Source organism: Rhamphochromis sp. 'chilingali' (genome assembly GCF_963969265.1).
Source record: "Rhamphochromis sp. 'chilingali' genome assembly, chromosome: 2".
In the NCBI taxonomy this organism is placed as follows: Eukaryota; Metazoa; Chordata; class Actinopteri; order Cichliformes; family Cichlidae; genus Rhamphochromis; species Rhamphochromis sp. 'chilingali'.
The window spans coordinates 58149545-58168269 of NC_137930.1; the positions used below are offsets into that span (position 1 = coordinate 58149545).

At 39.6% G+C, this 18725-nt stretch overlaps 2 protein-coding genes across 2 annotated transcripts in view; both read right to left on the minus strand.

Annotated features, from left to right (window-relative positions):
* LOC308392031 (uncharacterized protein) overlaps positions 1-18725 on the minus strand; it is a 297183-nt gene that overhangs the window by 42574 nt on the left and 235884 nt on the right. The gene's annotated exons all lie outside the window — the stretch shown is intronic.
* On the minus strand, positions 16772-17994 carry LOC308393032 (ras-related and estrogen-regulated growth inhibitor-like protein; the record flags this gene model as incomplete). The annotated part of the gene is made up of 4 exons (XM_080876466.1): positions 16772-17197; positions 17631-17707; positions 17800-17853; positions 17946-17994. 4 exons carry the CDS (start codon positions 17992-17994, stop codon positions 16772-16774), a joined length of 606 nt encoding a protein of 201 aa, XP_080732592.1.

Sequence of the window (18725 nt, forward strand, 5' to 3'; positions counted from 1 at the left end):
ACTTAATAAAATGGAAATGGACCAGTTTTTTTTTAACATCATTTGGTTGTGCCTGCATGTCATTGTGTGTGTGTTTTTTTTAAATATAATTTAACATAACTTACACAAAGGTAGGTTACAGATATTCTTTGCATCACAGGATAATTTACGTGCAGAGGAGAGGACCAACAGATTTGATTATAACATGTAGCTTTTATGAGCACACTCACATCTCATATGAATTTTACAATTAACCAGGCCCATCCAGATTTTCCCATGCTGACCCATTACCACATTCTGCCACTGCAGTACAGGTCAAAATGGTACAGATTTGTACTTTATTTCAAATTGAACCTTTAAAGGGGCATTTCTGGACTTTTAAAGACCAGTATTGTACTTTTAAGGGAACATTTTAAAAAAATGTACCTATAGGTACAAAAATGTTCTTCTCTCGTACCTCTATTTCTGAGAGTGTGAACAAATGTTTCAAAAATATGTTTTCAAAAAATGTGACCAATCTTGTTTCTTTTTATTATATTTTTAATATAACAGAGACAATAAAAACAGCCCAACGTTTAAAATTTTCATAGGATTTCATTTGTAGTAAAATACCTTCAGGTAAATATGAATGCAGCAGCCACACAAGCCATCTCAATTTCATGCATAATGATGTTTGCAGTCACCGTTAAGTTCCTCTTGAATGTTTAACATCTTTATTGTTTGAAAACAGGTGCGGATGATGGAGAATTCCCTTTCCCAGCTCCATAATAAACCAATTGACATGCACAGGCATAAAGCTAGCATTAGGAAAAAAATAGAGGATGTTAGTATTGTTTCATGTAGATTCAGCCGTATAATCAATGCTCAAATTGCAGAAACTAACATAGAATCTGCGCTGTTTTGTCTAGAAACAGGTGTAAGCCATAATTCTACCCATTTAGCTTCCTTCTACTTGTATTTGCTTGTGCACACGCTAGGTAAATTGCACCCAGTTTCACACAGGATGGCATTCATAGGTGATAATCAGGCTCTCTGTATAGAAACGCAAGAACAAGCATTCTTTCAGGGTGCTCATTTCAATCTTTTACTAAATCATGAAGAGTTGTTTTTGTGTCTAAACCTAACCAGAAATGTTCTTCTTTTTGTTCTTTTTTTAAAGTTTTTTAAAGCAGAATTACTCTGACATTTTTTTACCACCTTAAAACACATTGGTGATTGATCATTGGTGGTCCAAATAATTTAATGAATTTTAGAGTAAATAAAGCTATTTTTCCTACAAACTGTATAGTTGCAGGTTCCCATGGTTTCCTCTCTGACTGTACTCATTTGAGAATACTCTGACAAACGACTAATTTTAATGCTGTTACCCTGTGAAGTTCATAGATTTAAAGCTGAATTTCTGCTTTTGGATGAAAAGCAGAAGTTTTCTAATACCTGTAGCATCTTCTGCATCATCCAGTGCTAAAATGATCATAAATGAAACTAAAAACACCTGAATCCAGCTACCACTTGATCACTTTATGTGAGCCACTGCAAAAGCAAAAGGTTTTAATGCAGCTGCCCACTCCAAAGGGCCTTAATTTCCTCAGCAGATGTAGCTTTTTCTTTTTAACTGCAAATGGCTCTAACACACAGCTAAAGATAGTTATTTGACTTTACAGTGGGGCAAAAAAGTATTTAGTCAGCCACCGATTGTGCAAGTTCCCCCACCTAAAATGATGACAGAGGTCAGTAATTTGCACCAGAGGTACACTTCAACTGTGAGAGACAGAATGTGAAAAAAAAATCCATGAATCCACATGGTAGGATTTGTAAAGAATTTATTCGTAAATCAGGGTGGAAAATAAGTATTTGGTCAATAACAAAAATACAACTCAATACTTTGTAACATAACCTTTGTTGGCAATAACAGAGGTCAAACGTTTACTATAGGTCTTTACCAGGTTTGCACACACAGTAGCTGGTATTTTGGCCCATTCCTCCATGCAGATCTTCTCGAGAGCAGTGATGTTTTGGGGCTGTCGCCAAGCAACACGGACTTTCAACTCCCTTCACAGATTTTCTATGGGGTTGAGGTCTGGAGACTGGCTAGGCCACTCCAGGACTTCCAATGCTTCTTACGGAGCCACTCCTTTGTTGCCCGGGCGGTGTGTTTTGGATCATTGTCATGTTGGAAGACCCAGCCTCGTTTCATCTTCAAAGTTCTCACTGATGGAAGGAGGTTTTGGCTCAAAATCTCACGATACATGGCCCCATTCATTCTGTCCTTAACACGGATCAGTCGTCCTGTCCCCTTGGCAGAAAAACAGCCCCATAGCATGATGTTTCCACCCCCATGCTTCACAGTAGGTATGGTGTTCTTGGGATGCAACTCAGTATTCTTCTTCCTCCAAACACGACGAGTTGAGTTTATACCAAAAAGTTCTACTTTGGTTTCATCTGACCACATGACATTCTCCCAATCCTCTGCTGTATCATCCATGTGCTCTCTGGCAAACTTCAGACGGGCCTGGACATGCACTGGCTTCAGCAGCGGAACACGTCTGGCACTGCGGGATTTGATTCCCTGCCGTTGTAGTGTGTTACTGATGGTGACCTTTGTTACTTTGGTCCCAGCTCTCTGCAGGTCATTCACCAGGTCCCCCCGTGTGGTTCTGGGATCTTTGCTCACCGTTCTCATGATCATTTTGACCCCACGGGATGAGATCTTGCATGGAGCCCCAGATCGAGGGAGATTATCAGTGGTCTTGTATGTCTTCCATTTTCTGATGATTGCTCCCACAGTTGATTTTTTCACACCAAGCTGCTTGCCTATTGTAGATTCACTCTTCCCAGTCTGGTGCAGGTCTACAATACTTTTCCTGGTGTCCTTCGAAAGCTCTTTGGTCTTGGCCATGGCGGAGTTTGGAGTCTGACTGTTTGAGGCTGTGGACAGGTGTCTTTTATACAGATGATGAGTTCAAACAGGTGCCATTCATACAGGTAACGAGTGGGGGACAGAAAAGTGTCTTACAGAAGACGTTACAGGTCTGTGAGAGCCAGAGATTTTCCTTGTTTGAGGTGACCAAATACTTATTTTCCACCCTAATTTACGAATAAATTCTTTACAAATCCTACCATGTGAATTCATGGATTTTTTTTTCACATTCTGTCTCTCACAGTTGAAGTGTACCTCTGGTGCAAATTACTGACCTCTGTCATCATTTTAGGTGGGGGAACTTGCACAATCGGTGGCTGACTAAATACTTTTTTGCCCCACTGTATCTGCTCACCCTTTGCTGATGGATATCTTCAGATCAGCCCCTCTTTCTCTGCTACCGCCAAATAGCTCCATCGATTTTCTGAATTTAGACCCATTGCTCTCCAGTGCTTTTAGGTTTATATCACTAAGAGTCTCCTTTTACTTACTTTTACTCTGTCTTTACACTCTTCTTCTTTTCTTCTTTACTTGTCACTTTAATAATTACAGAAATAGTAATTTCAGGGTTGTGAGATGACTGGGACTGAGAAAAAGATTTGCTAGTATCTATTATTTGGTGTAGAATTGTTATCATCGCACAATGGAAGTGAGGCCTATGTGTCATAAACTATTGACCAGGTAAAGATAATGTCTGACAAGCAAAATGCTCGTTAATACTCACTAAGTGATTAGTGCCAAAGTCAGTATCTGCTGTTAAGTCAGTCTGGCTTCCTCAGCGGGCCACCCGACCTTTGAGCGCACTTATTCGACTTGCAGTTCAGGGATAAAACTAAATGCCAATTTGCTTCTGGCTAAAAATGTCAATGGGAAGCGTGACTAAGCAGAACTGAACACCTTTTCTATGACCCACTGCATGAATGCCATTCTACTTACGTTGGAAGTGATCTTTGCCATTAAGCCTAAACTGCTAACTCAGATTATGTGCATGAAAACGTGGAAGCGTAACAATCCAGTGCAAATTCTCTTCACAATGACTCTCCACCGCTCATCGCTGTCAGCGGGCCAGCATTCTTCACCGTACGTGGCACGCTGGCTCTGGACTGCTGCGACGACAATTTGGGAAGTGAGCCACACACAGATTAATCTGTTCAGCATGAACCCCCAAATTCAGATGGGTGCAAATTTAAACGCAACCTGTGTTGTCACTAATCCTTTTTTAGACAAACAATGCAACCGTAAACAAAGTAAATGTGCTGCTATCGTTTGCTGACTGATGGTGGTTATGAAAAAAATGTGGATATTTTGAGATTGTGTAAATATTAATAAACTAGATTAAGTGTTTTTTTGAGGAGAAAAAAAAGTAACAGCCATACATGCAGGCAACAGCACAAAGCACAACTGAATGGAGCTGATCAGACTGTTTCTTGGACTCAGCTGCCCTCCTGTGGTTATTTTTAGAAATTAGTTTGTGTGATACTGACACACCTGTTCATACCTCCCGTAGTTCACTAGAACTCATAAAAACATAATGCGTCTGTGCAGATGAAATGATACCTTTAAAAACGTCTTGTAATACAACTTGTTGTCGCGGCTGTAAGACACGAGTTAATGCTGCAGTTTTTTGCTGCTCTGAGCTGGTTTTTAATAAATATTAATACATTTGTTCTGTTAACATAAACTTTGCTTTGGACTAACCCCACAGTGTGTTTATAACTCCCTCAGTTTTTAGTATTTAATCTTTACTGTCATGAATATTTATGTATGTTAATGCTATGTGAGCATTTTTTCTGAAGTCATCTGCTTCAGCAATAAAATCTGGTATTTCTTTTGGAGTTTGATGCACTGAATCCCAATATGTCAGTTAAGTTGACATTTCTTTTCTTTTGATAAGAAAGAAAAGACATTTGTCATTTATCACTGCTGAACATTGTGTGGATGAGTTTTAATCATACATTCTAAGCTCCGGTTTCTTCGTGTTTCACCTTTTTTCATTGTGTAAAAATATTAAAAAGTTCTATATAGAGCAGACTTAATTTTAACACATATTGGGATATTCAAGCTCAGTTCACATAAACAAAAGTAAAACTAAAAACTCAGCTGAATTATTCATTTTTAGAACCCAGTCTGCAAGACCAGGTTATGATGTCATATCTAGGTGGGATGTTCATACTTGATACAGTTTCTGTTCACCTCGGCCCAATTTCATAAAAATTGGATGACTAGTTTAGAGAGAGTGGCCATCTGAAAATTGGCTTATACCCCAGATATGTTAATAATTTCTGGTTTCAATTTGGAACGTTTAGTCTTAGAACTGACATAGCTGCATTTTGACTGTAATAATAAAAATTTTGGAGCCTGGAGCCTATCCCAGCTGCCATAGAGGGTGAGGCAGGCTACACCTGGACAGGTCACCAGTCTGTCACGTGGGCAACAGCCTAAGTAGAGCAGTCTACACCTCCTTCCCAGCCACCTCCTCCAGCGTGTCCTGGGCCTGCCCTGCGGTCTCCTCCCAGTGGGACTTGGCTGTAACACCTCACCCAGTAGGCGCTCAAGAGACATCCTTGTGAGATTTCCAAACCACCTCAACTAGCTCCTTTTGATGTGGTGGTGTAATGACTATACTCTGAGCCCCTCTCGAACGGCTCAACTCCTCGCCCTATGTCCAAGTTAAAGGCCAGCCATCCTTCGGAGAAAGCTAATTTTCGCTGCTTGTATCCGCCATCTCATTCTTTCAATCACCACTCAAACCTCATGACCATAGGTGAGGGTGGGGACGTAGATCAAATGGTAAATTGAAAGCTTTCCTTTGCGCCCAGCTCTCCCTTCACCACAACAGACTGGTACAGCGTCCGCATCACTGCAGCTGTAGCATCAGTCCTGTCTGTTGATCTTCCGCTCATTTCTCCCCTCACTCGTGAACAAGAGCCTGAGATATTTAAACTCCTCCACTTGGAGCAGCTACCTTCTGCCTCTTGGCTACACCTAGAAGTTCTGTCCATAAAAATTATGAATATAATCAGTGACACAGTGCAGCCCTGGCAGAGTCAAACACCCAGATAAGGATCAAATGGCTTGTAGTAATGGGCCAGACACCCCATACTCCCGAAGCACCGACAACATAATAGTCCAAATGACATCAATAGTATACAGCTTTGTGATATAATGGAAAAAAGCTTGTTAACTTTTTTCAGGAGTTGTCCAACTTCTTTCAGGTCAACTCTACTTCAAGATGACTAATGAGTCAATAATTTCTCCTGACACAGAGGATTCTGCTGTTTCACTGATGTGTTAGACCATTTCCTGCTTTTGACATTTCTGATTGCTGTTTGCTCATAATTTGCTCAGAAAATTGCTCCTTGATGTCTTCTGAAATTTATCGAATCTTCTTGAGAAATTCAGTGTCGAGGGCGCTTAATTTTGTCAACCACCATCGACTTTGAGTGATGCTTTTCAAATGTTTTTCACATTGAAGTATGCTATTAGCACAAGACAAGAAGGACTCTAATTAGTGTATAGCAGTGGCGTTTACTGGAGTTTGCATAGTCTTCTCCAACCTTTGCGTGTGTGTGTGCATTGGGACTGTTTGTTTTCCTCCAGCCTGCAGGCGTGCAGCATATCAGCTCAATTATCTTTACTGTCCTATAGTGATTAATTCAATCGCTGCCGGGCATGAAGAACAACAGAAAACAAAGAATACAAAACTAATTTTCTATGCAAATGCTACTACTTTGAGGTAAAACCAGCCCAGTGGATTGCTTTCAGACAACTTGATGTCCAAAACAATCTTATTATTAGCATATATGTTTATTGATTGCACGTCTTTCACGAGTTAATAATGAAAAAGTGCATATTCTACTATTAGTTCTCCATCAGCAGCTCAAGTTCTAGATAATATTTGACCCAGCAGTCTTGCTGTGTGACCCCGGATTTAGCTCTCTGAAAACATAATCAACAGCATTCTTCACATTCAGCACACACTCTCTGCCGAGCCCACGTTTGTAGCATAGGTCAGAGGATGAATATCACACACAAAAGAGCCGTTACACAACATCAGACCCCTGCAGTAAAGTCATCTTGGCAGTTAGTCAACGCTGTTAAAGTCTGCATGCATACTGTGAGCGGACATGTTGTGTGAAGTATGCCGTACTCTATGTTAAGCAGACATTGGTAAAACTGTTTGAGTAAAGCCTGTGTTAAAAGGCAAAAATCAAGTTAAGTAATGTTTGTAATAGTTTAAAGTATGTTCTCAGACATATATGGTCAAAGCTACTTTTAGTGAAGTGGATTCTTTTTCTCCAGATGAATTTAGTGAGGATGATGTAATGCAGTTTTACTGCACGGATAAAATGTAACTGTCAGTGACTCAGACAAAAAATGTTTGAATGTTCTCATAAAGTTATATAAAATCAATCTAATATGTTTATGTAAATCTGTGTAATAACAGAAATGTCATGTATTCCTGTTGCTAATCATTAGCCAAATTCTAATTATTTGCTTCTCATGTACACTCACTCATTTAATGGCTCAATCATATGGAGCAGTTTGGGGTTCATTGTCACATCAGCAAAGATGCAAAGATGCAACCAGCTCTGCACACTGAGCGGCAACCTCTCCATCACTGAGAGTCTGTTGTGTTGTTCTCGGCTCCATATTTAACCTCAGGCTCACTTAAGTCTTGCTTTCAGTCCTGAACTCTCACCCTAAAAGGCAAACAGCCTTTCACTTCTGATACCCTAAGACTCTAAAATAGTCTTCTGTCCCACCACTAATATTTAATAAGATTTTAAGGCCCACCTACAACCCCTAGCTGTCATTTCAGTCCATCGCTTCACATATTTTATGTCACATCTTTTTTTTTTTTACTTCTGCATTTAGAAGAGCTTATCCAGTTCACGCTGAGTGAGAGGCAGGGTATACCACGGTTAAGCTGCCAGTTCATCACAGGACTTACTTAGAGACACAGATAACAATTCACATCACACTGACATTCAATTTAGAATCACCCTTTAAACTAACAAGCAGGTCTCTCCACTGTGGGAGAAAACAAGAGGATACAGAGGAAAGCCAGATGCAGATGCACGCAAGGTAACCAGCCAGTAGGGTCGCACCCAGGACCTTCTTTATTTGATATACTGATTTATTTACTTATAAGTCATCCAGTTATGTTTGTTTTACTTTCATTGAGCTTTGTGTTGCATCATTTCATTTTAAGATTGTTTTTAGCCCACGCCATAAAACACTGATGGGGTATTGTCGTCAACATACTGTGACCAGCGGGCGGTAGTTTGTGCAAGTCTGTGAGTGCAATAACTTGAGAATGAGAACTAAAAATCCTTAACAAGTTTAAATCTTAGTGACCTTGACCTCAAGGTCAACTTCAAAGTTTTCTGAAAATCTTGTGAATGTGATAAAATGAGAGTGAGGCGATGTAGGATTCTGAAACTGACACCATAGGTGTATCTACTAGAAGGCTGAGAGGCAGCGCCAGCAGCTTCTAGTATTTTTTAGATACATTATCATGTTTATGTGGTTTTCATGCTTTCCCTTTACAATACGTATTACATACGTTTTTGTATACTTGTATAGTACCGTTAATACTTGTGCCTGAGAGCTCTCCGGGGCTCTTGGATCTGTATCCTCCTGTTTTCTCCATGCTTGTTAGTTTAAAGGGTGATTCTGTTCCTAAATGTGCTATAATAATAAAAGTGACTTGACTTGATGTTGATGCCGGTCAAGTCAAATCAAATCCAGCCACTGACCGATTAGCTAAGATCTGAGTGATAACAATTTCTGGCATTGTCATTAAGACAAACATGAATTTTAGACACTTCTGTATTATTAATTTAATATGTTTTTTAGTGTTCTAAATCAGAATCAGAATCAGAAAGGGTTTTATTGCCAAATGTTGAGCAGGTTTACAACATTGGGAAATTGCTGCGGTACTTAGTGCAAAACGTACTGTCAGTCTTAAATAAACTTAAAAATTAAAATTAAAAGTGCTAAGAAGGTAGATATATACATGAATGCAGGTGGTGATCAGTGCAAAAATGGAATGATGCAGTGAACACAGCGTAGGGTCATGTGTTTGTGGTGCGAACAGTCATATGGTTATTGTTCATGAGTCCAGCAGCAGAGGAGAAGAAACTGTTCTTATGGCGAGAGGTTCTGGTCTGAATGGACCGGAGCCTCCTGCCTGAGGGGAGCAGGTCAAACAGACTGTGTCCAGGGTGAGAAGGGTCACCCCGGAATCTAACCTAAGCCAATGATGTACATTTACTATGTTCTCTAATTGTAGCAAAAATAAAAAAGTAGGCATATTCTTCAATGTAACTTTATTTATACAGCACTTTGGCAACAGCGGGAAGAAAAAACTCCCTTTTAACAGGAAGAAACTTCCAGCAGAGCCAGGCTCAGGGAGGGGCATTTACAGCACAAGTGTGCTTTTATAAACTCCAACAAGAGAGAGAAAAAAGGGCCAAAACAGCATCAGTGTTATTTCAGCCTTCATACATCCTCTCTGGTGAGCTGCTGTGTTCGATCTCTTTTCATTAATTTTCAATTTAAGGAATGTCGTGATGGAGAGGTCAGAATATGTTTTGTCTGAGCCTCAGTGGAAGACCACTTATGGGTAGTTACAGCAGGCATGGTGTGCCACAGGCGTTGTCTAGTCAACCTTCCACCACCCATTATGCTGCAATGAGTCACTCACACCCCATGCCTGATTTCATTTACTGGCTCACGTGTGAAAATCTCTCTCATTTCCTTTCCACGTGAACCTCTCATGTGAGAGGAAACATTTTCTCAACTTAATCACCCATCTTATATTAGATCAAAGCGTTATCAGCCCTGTCCTCCAGACATGAATAGCCTTTGTGTAGTATGAGGTTAATAAAGGCTCAAATGAGCAAATATATTCTTGAGCTGTAGAATCACGCAGATTAAAATGTTTTCAATCAAACTAAGAGCCATTTTATGAGCTGCAGGACAGTCCTGTACTGAATTTGATATCATGCATTATCATGCTTCTGTGTCATAAGATAATAGAGAGAGTGAAGCAGACGTCACTTTAATAAACTACCTGCTGGTGAAATCTGCCATGTTCGTGTCAGTTAACTGACAGATGAGGCTATTGGGTCCTGTAACTGTCTCTCATTATTCTCATGAGCATATTTTACACATCAAACAGCAACTTTACCACGTGCCACAATTAAACTCTGCTGTGCTGTTTGAATGAGCTTGAAAACAAGCAAATAAGCTCTGAAAATCTGCGATACAACATGTAAAAGACTATGTTTGTGTGCATTGGGTTTTAGATTTCAGAGATTGCAGTGAGAAATGCCACTAAATGCTAACATGAAACAGCACAAAGTGCTGTTGAACTCTGTGCTTTCACTGCTCTCTCTGCTTTCACTGCTGGGGGTAAATTATGGTTGGTGTGTGTAAACTTCCAGGCCTTATTTGGAAAGGTGCCGAGCAGCGCAGCACTGCAGGAGGTCCTTAAACCTTTGTGGGAGAGCTTGGCAAATCCAAAAGGGCACAAGTAAAGGGATAGCTGGCATTTTTTGAACAGTTAACACTTTAAAAAAAAATTAATATTTAACAACAACAAAAAAAAAAAAGCTCATTGAGCACTTCAGTCTTACAGTCCATACATGCCAGACCCCCCGGAGCAAACATTTTATTAGGAATTTAAAAGTTATTCTCACATTTACAAAGCCTTTAACACCACAAGAGTCCAGGTGAAACCCTTTCTAAGCTAAACGGGGGGCGTTAAGCTTGTGGTGCTTTATATGCTTTATTTTCCTCATATATATATAGATAGATAGATAGATAGATAGATAGATAGATAGATAGATAGATAGATAGATAGATAGATAGATAGATAGATAGATAGATAGATAGATAGATAGATAGATAGATAGATAGATAGATAGATAGATAGATAGATAGATAAAATGGCCAAGAATTGTCTCATTTCATACACTTGCCTATACTGGTATACACTTTTTTAGGTACTATGAGAGGAGAATTAATCCTGGGCTAGCATTAGCTGAATTAATAAGTTTCAGTTCACATAAATAGAGTAGCGGCTCAATCAGATTATAAAGGAAACTTCTGCTATAAAACTAACCGTTTACTTCTGCTTCTCGTGGCTCCAGCCACCTTTAAATCAGGCTTTTAAATTGCTGCCTATTTTTTCCCATCTCCATTTCAATATGAATATTGCTAGAATAAACCGATATAAATACCAAGCCCTCCAAGCACTGTAGACTAAACGTGATCAAAATGCAGTTTAAGCCTCTCTAAACCCTTCTCTGTCTCTGTGAAAGCAGTCAGCCAGATACTGTTTGCTCCTTTCCAATGAATCCAAATGGTTCCATGCATTACTGTCTCACAGAATTCATGTGTGGGTTTGTAACATTTACAACTGGGTCCACCTTCTCCTTACATTTTATTTCTTTGTTTACCAGATCATTGAACTTGCTGGCCTCCTAGTCCATGTCGATTTCCCAGTAATGAAATAAGACCTGCTTGCCTTTAATAAGGCAAAAGAAAATTACATTGTGTTACTGCATTGATCAGGTATGTCTCTTCAAAATGTGCCTCCAGCTAACCTGGAAAAAAAAATAAAAACACTTGTTGGATTTCTGAGGGTGACTAGGAGTTAAAAATAAAAATGTATGGATTAGATGCTCAATTTATTTATTTTATTTTGTTGTTTCTTTTTCTTTGTTGTCACAGTGACAGAGACACACTGATTATCTGCGAACACAGCTAATCCTGTCCACTTAATTTTATTTTGTGGGGGGTCTGCAATTTTTGCAAAGGAATTTTAAACCATGCTCTACATACTTTTGAGGTATGCTCACTTCCAGAGGTAGCTGTGTGACTTTGACTTCAAGCAGTCAGTCAGGGTTCAGTGCTTTAGCTACTATTTGACCAAATGCTAGAAGGCAGGAGTCCAAGCAGTTTTTGAGATTTCTGAGACCATTAGCTGCCAAACTTATGGGCAGCTGGACAAACCTTTTTCTACAATAATATAAAGAATCACAGCTGGAGTCTTCTAGATAAAAATATGATTAACATATGTGATTTGTGCAATCCACGTTTATATAAGTAGACACGACACCGGTACGCAGTCATCAGCTCAGCGTCACTGATGTGTAGAAAAAGTACATCCCAGAGTACATCTCCTCAAACTCTAAAGTAGTTTCTCCACAGTAGCTTGATCTCCAGCAGTGATCACTGAACCTGAAAGACAGAGGGGTAAACACGAGCCTCCTTATGAGGTGAATCACAATTTCTAATACAACATGGCGAAGGCGGTCGTATCAGTTCAAGGTCAGTGGCTGGTTTTGGGTTCCAGAGCCTGTTTTTAATGCAGGCCGTAAACACTGCTTTAGACCACCTTCTATTTTAACAGTAAATAAAGGAGGGTAATGAAGGATTCAGTTTTAGGAACATTAAACATTAAATATTAAATATTGAATTAAGGGCAGTCATTTAACTAAACCTGCAGCATCTGTCACAAACTACTCCACCCCTATTCTCCAAGCTGAAACCTTCTTGTGATCTAATGCATCCCTCTGAACACTATGGGGGGATTGTGTTTTTCAAACCTTGGCACCAAAGTTTTGGAACAATTTACCGCTCACTCTTTGTGCCCTTGACTCTGTGGCATCCTTAAAAAATAGCTTCAAACTCATCTATTCAGACAGTCTCTGCACAGAAATATTTACAAAACGCAATTCAGCATAAGTGAAATAGCATATAATCAGGCTACTTATGTTCAGAAAATGGCCTGCATTTGTATAGCGCTTTACTCAGTCACTTCACACTACATTCAGTCATTCACACACACATTCACACACTGGTGATGGCAAGCTACATCGTAGCCACAGCTGCCCTGGGGCGCACTGACAGAGGCGAGGCTGCCGGACACTGGCGCCACCGGGCCCTCTGACCACCACCAGTAGGCAAACATGGGGTTAGTATCTTGCCCAAGGATATTTGGCATGCAGCTAGGAGGCAACCACCGACCTTCTGATTAGTAGCTGACCTGCTCTGCCACCTGAGCTACAGCCACCGCCAATGGTCACAATAGTCAAAAGTATAATAGCATAATCTTTAATAAGTCAAAAATAAACTATATATACTGGATAAAATGCTAAAACCCCACAGGTGAACATGTGCATTCAGTTAGCAAAATGAGTTACTAGAAGTATGGTGTACTTTTTTCTATATTTATATATCTGCTAAAGAACACAAATTTTGGACATATATTAACGTGGACAATTGCATTGTAAATGCACACACAGTGCACTGGTAGCCTCATGTTGTCCTGTTGCATGGGCTCAGATAATATTAGTGTTTTCTGCAGCTGATGTGATAGCATCAAGTGAAGCTGTGAAACACTTTCAGCACCTTCACATGTTTGTGCCTTGAAGTTTTTGGGTTGATGTAAAGGCAGAAAAAGATCTGATGAGCAGCTGCAAAATATCTAACATCTAAAGACTACAACGACCCTGAACAACAACAAAAAATCACTTTATTCATAAGAACAGTTTATGATTTTACTGTTGTTGAAACTCTACTGCTTCAAGTGGCATGAGCTGCATGCTGGTCGAATTTTAATCCAAAAACATGTAAGACATTATAGGTAGCACTTAGTAAGAATCCGATACCCAAAGTGCATATTCATGATGTATGGTCAGCTCTTTGTAATGTGCATGAAATGCACTAAAAGGCTCTTCAAAACCCCTTTGGTGGCTTTTTTGGAACAAAAAACACTTGGATGCAAAATGTTTGCCACATATCCAAAGAACTTGTTGCTGTTTAAACATTCCAAAGCTGTTTCCTCAGTCAATGGCATGACAAGTGGTTACACAGTGCATGCTTTTTAGCTACACTTTTCTCCTTTTTGTAAAAGTTTCACTTCCCTCTAAGTGTCATTGCTCAAGAGACACATCATTTCAGCCCGAGTAAAGCTGCAAGCTGCTCTCACAGGTGAAACATTTTGTCAGGCTTCTGTTCTGTCTAAGCCCTGCTGTAAAGACCTTGAGGGGTCAGAGACTGTGACAAGGTCCTGCAGGGCCTAGACTGCTCCAGTCTTGGTTTGTTAACCTCTGCCTTGTTTCTGTCAAATTCTTCATACACAAGAACAGAAAGTAGGGAGAGCAGCACCAGCTATCTGCCATTTGCCCTCCTCTGCTGCTCCCTTAATAGCCTCAAAGATGGACATCTTCCCAGCACCTGACAGATGAGGCTAAAGGCGAGCGCAGGAGAATGCATTTGTCTGCTACCTAATCTCTAGGGTCAGACCAAGTTCACTGGAGCAGGCTAGAAACAAATTAGAGTATTTCTTCAGGGGAAGTGGTCTGCTGGTTGCAGAGTGGAATCTGCAGATTATCATGGAAAAAACGAATGGGTGTGAATTGAAGAAGGGTGTTTCTACAACAACATAATCTGAGTAGATTAGATCTGCACACTTTTCACGATACTCTATTAAACACCCGGTTAAGAAATGCGCCTAAAGAAATGCACCTGATGGACATTTTAATCTGATTGAAGCCAAGAGTTTTCTTCTCTGTGTCAGAGACAAAGAATCCACATACTTGCACAAATGAGGATGTTATTCTGGACAAGCTTTTGTCAGACACGTTGCCGGGTGTGTGATAGCCCCCAGGCTTTCTCACTTACTTCCTGATTATTTTTGTGTCTGCTTCGATCGGGGCAGTGGTTCAGTGAGTAAACAACTGGCTGAACTTAGTTGAAGGTGCGCACGCTTGTTTCCAGGCAAACTGATTTAATAGAACATGGTGTTGATATAGGTGATGCTGAGCCTATCACGCTGGGTTTCTGTAGGGAGTCTCCATAGAAGTGCAAAGTCCTAGACGCAGACAGGGTATTAGTATAAATTCTTCATCTATTTGGGCTTCTCCCTGCTTTTTATGAAGTAAGAAATATTCCTTTTCTCTCCCAATGATGACAGACTCTGTGGGGCCAGCTGAACGTATCTGTAAGCTCGATCTTCTTAAGGGTTACTGGCAGGTTCCTTGTTCTAAGAGTCAGAGAAGCATGTGATTTGTAACATCAGGGCTATTTTCAAAGGATTTTTCACATCATGTAATATTTTCAAAGACCTATCTTGAGAAGACATCTGTAAAGATTGTGGCTTATAGAAATGGGTCAAAGTAAAACTTGAATGTGTTTTATAAGCTCGAAGTTAATGGCATTGGATGTACTGTGTCCTAAATAGATTTGCAAAGGATGTTTTGCCAGTATTCTTTCAAGGGGACATGAAATGAGTCAGCTATGTTTAAGTTAAATAATAGAGGTGAATCATTTCTAGGCTTCAACCCTGTCACTGCTGGTGATTTTACTTGCACTACATCACAGACTTTAATATACAACAAAAGGTTTTGAAAAGTATATGCATCCATTCATTGCACGAATTGTCCAGCTATCATACTTTTGTGCCTGTATTGGCATAAAGCATCAAGATATCCACAGTCTATTTCTTAAGACATGGATAGGAAACCCATGCCCTCTTTCTCACCCTGTCTGGGATGAATCCAGGCTTCCAGGATGATATTATTAAGTTCAAGTTGTAGTATTTCCCATTAGTGTTTGCATTATATTGCTTTCACAAATTTGTCAATTTAATACATTTGCAAATAAATACAAATATTTTTGGATAACAGTCCATTTCATATATGAGAGACCTCAGAAATTATGAAAAACCTTCTTTTCCTTTGTTCTACTTGTAGCAGTGGTTTAAGTGGTCTAATAATGGTCCAAGAATAAATATATCAAGCAGCCTATATCTTCTTAGGCCATCATTAGACCATAATTTTGACTGTGATTGTGACTCGTTGAGCCTATGCTTTGATACACACTTTTGGCCAATTATTTGGTATAGCTAGTGCAGTGTGAGAAAAGTGAACTGGTGGGATTAAGCAAAAATTAAAAGTCGATGTGTTCATGTGGATGTGGAAGCTGTACAAAAAACTGCAAATCTATTCTTGAATAACTGCAACAATCCAGGTCTCAAACAATCATAACACGAAGTGTGATGTGCTGTTAAGTTGTGAGACAGTTTTGAGACATGGGTGTGAATGTTTTAGCCGAGTATCCACCAGAATAGACTTTGCTGATCTCAAGTACACACAGGATCCTCACTCATTTTGGGGTGAGCAGGAATCAATAACTGTAAAACAAACAAGCGCAATAGAAAATCTTTCTGCACATGGTTTATTTAAAATTCTTATAACTTCATACAAACAGTATATTTCAGGGACTGACTTACAGTCAAACAACCAAACATAAAGATATAAAACACTTTGACAAAAAACCACTTTATTCAGTTGTTCGTTTACAGTGTTTAGACTTGAATAAATAGAAATATTACGCGTCACTTCCAAGAATTAATTAACGGATTTAGCACTTTTCAGCCACTTTTTTCGGGAGAAGAAACTTTCACTCTAATCATGAGAAATGATCTTTGGCATATACATAATAAGTAAAGGCACATTTAGTTTGTGCATAGAATTTCTTTGGATCTGAAGCCACATCTGAAAAAATCTTGTAAAACACACATACACTGCAAACACAATTCATACATCGCTGCACACTTTTGGATTTTAAATGGCAAGAGGCTGGATGAAGAATGACACTATGTTAACTTAAGTGCAGTTAAAGTGCAGAAAGCATCTGTAACCTCTGTGAAATTGTTTTGTGCCCATGTTCTCTGAAGCATAACAGCTTTTACCTTTTTATAGAGTTTTTTTTTAACACACATGCGACACGCGGTAATGTTTCACTGACAGATATCCACCTGATGGAGTCTCCTCTTCTTTTGTCACATTTCTACTAAAACGACTCAGTCCGTCTCCTGGCAAACACTGCAGACATGCTTTTCACTATGCCCTTCAACCTTAGAGGCTTCTTCGTGGTTAGCTTGGCATCCTTCAATCTGTCCACCAGGCCGTGAAAGACCATGAGGACACTGTGGTAGTTCTCGGCGGCTGACACCTCATAGAACTGGCAGTCTGTGTTGAGAGCCAGCAGCCGGCCCTCTTCGCTCGTCACTGTCCGTCTGTGGTGCAGGTCCCTTTTGTTACCCACAATCACTATGGGTACTTTGTCTGCACTCAGGCAGTCCTTGGTGGATTTGATAGTCTGAATGAGCCTGCTAACTGTGTTGAAACTGGCCCTGTCGCAGATGCTGTAGACCAGAACAAAGCCATCGGCCCATCGCACCTTCTTCTCAAAGAGTGACGAGTCTGCAGAGAAATCCTGCAAACCCACACACTGAAGTTCATATTAAGCAACAGTTGGAGGCAGAAAGCAACAAAGTACATTTGTCCTAGCATTTTATATTTTTGTACAAAAACAAGACAGTCAGTCATTTTAAATTTTTATTTTGTGATACTCCATTTCTAGGACTTACAGACACGAGCTTATAGATATTTAGTTTTTTATTTATTGCTATCATGACCAGCTCACACATTCAAAATGTTCTTCGAACTTTAAGATAATTTTAAAAATAATATTAGAATAAAAGGAACAGCCTACTTTTACTTTTAATATATTTACCTTATACCAGCACTAATACCTTTGCTTTTACTTAGACTGGGATTTCTTTTAAATTTTTAAACACTATATATCAAGAAACGGGAGTTTTTAAATAGAAAAATTAGAATTAGTAACAACATATTGAAGTTCTTACCTGAGAATAATGTGAATCCCAAATATTGAGAGTGACCGCCCTCCCATCTACTATGAAGCTGTGGCTGTAGATTGATTCTGCAAGACACAAAAGATAGTTTAGGAGATGTTTAAGGCATCAATGCATCAAAGTTAGCAATAAATAAATAAAATAAAGAGTGGGCACTTACCAATATCTCCATACTCTCCAATGAATCTCCGAGTTAACAGGCGGACAGTCAGCGCTAAAAAGACACAAACTTTAGTTCACTGTGTGGAAAAGAGACGTAAGTGTAACCTCTCATCTCCACTGAAAATGTGTTTGTTTGTTTTTTACCTGATTTCCCAACGCTCTCCATCCCCATAACAACAATGTTGGCATCCATATTCAATGAAACAGCTGTATTGTGCCTCTCTGAGGAGGCTGCTGCTGTGCCACTGCTGCCGTCTGACAGCAGTTATTATACGGCAGACAGGTGGGTGGGGTAAACAAACCCCAACCACTTCTCCCTCACGTGGTTCCTCGCTTGCGTCTCTCCTGTGGAGTGCGCTGAAGCAGAGGGAGTAAAGTCCAAAATGGTTCTGTCATTACGTCAGATAACCTCATTTCCACTGTATGCCACATGAGCTTAATTCTATTATATCATCTGAGAGGAAACTAAGCTTTAAACAGGCAAATACAGCTTTTCCTAAATAATCTACACAACTGCTGCAGTTTTAAAAGCTATGAAGGATAGAAAAAATAATTCTGTAATCTATTAATTAGTAAAGTTTTAATGCTGGATTTTTGTTTATGATTGAAGATTGATGTGGACAACACTCTAATACTCTAAAATATAGATCACAATAATTATTTTAACCTCAGAAAGGGTTTACTTGAGTTCATTGAGCTACAACTAATGCATCGTAATGAAGTATAATAAATCCTGAGAACCTGAGAAACTAAACAACGTGGTATAAGCAGGATCTGTTGCGTGTCCACTCTTTAAGAAGAAGAACATCTTTGTTTTTGGGGGGATATTTAAAACAGCCACAAGGTGGAACAAGAGTTCATGTTTTCTTCTGCTGCACACAATTTTGCTTCCTGAAACCAGAAAAAACAGAGCGGATGCTGCTG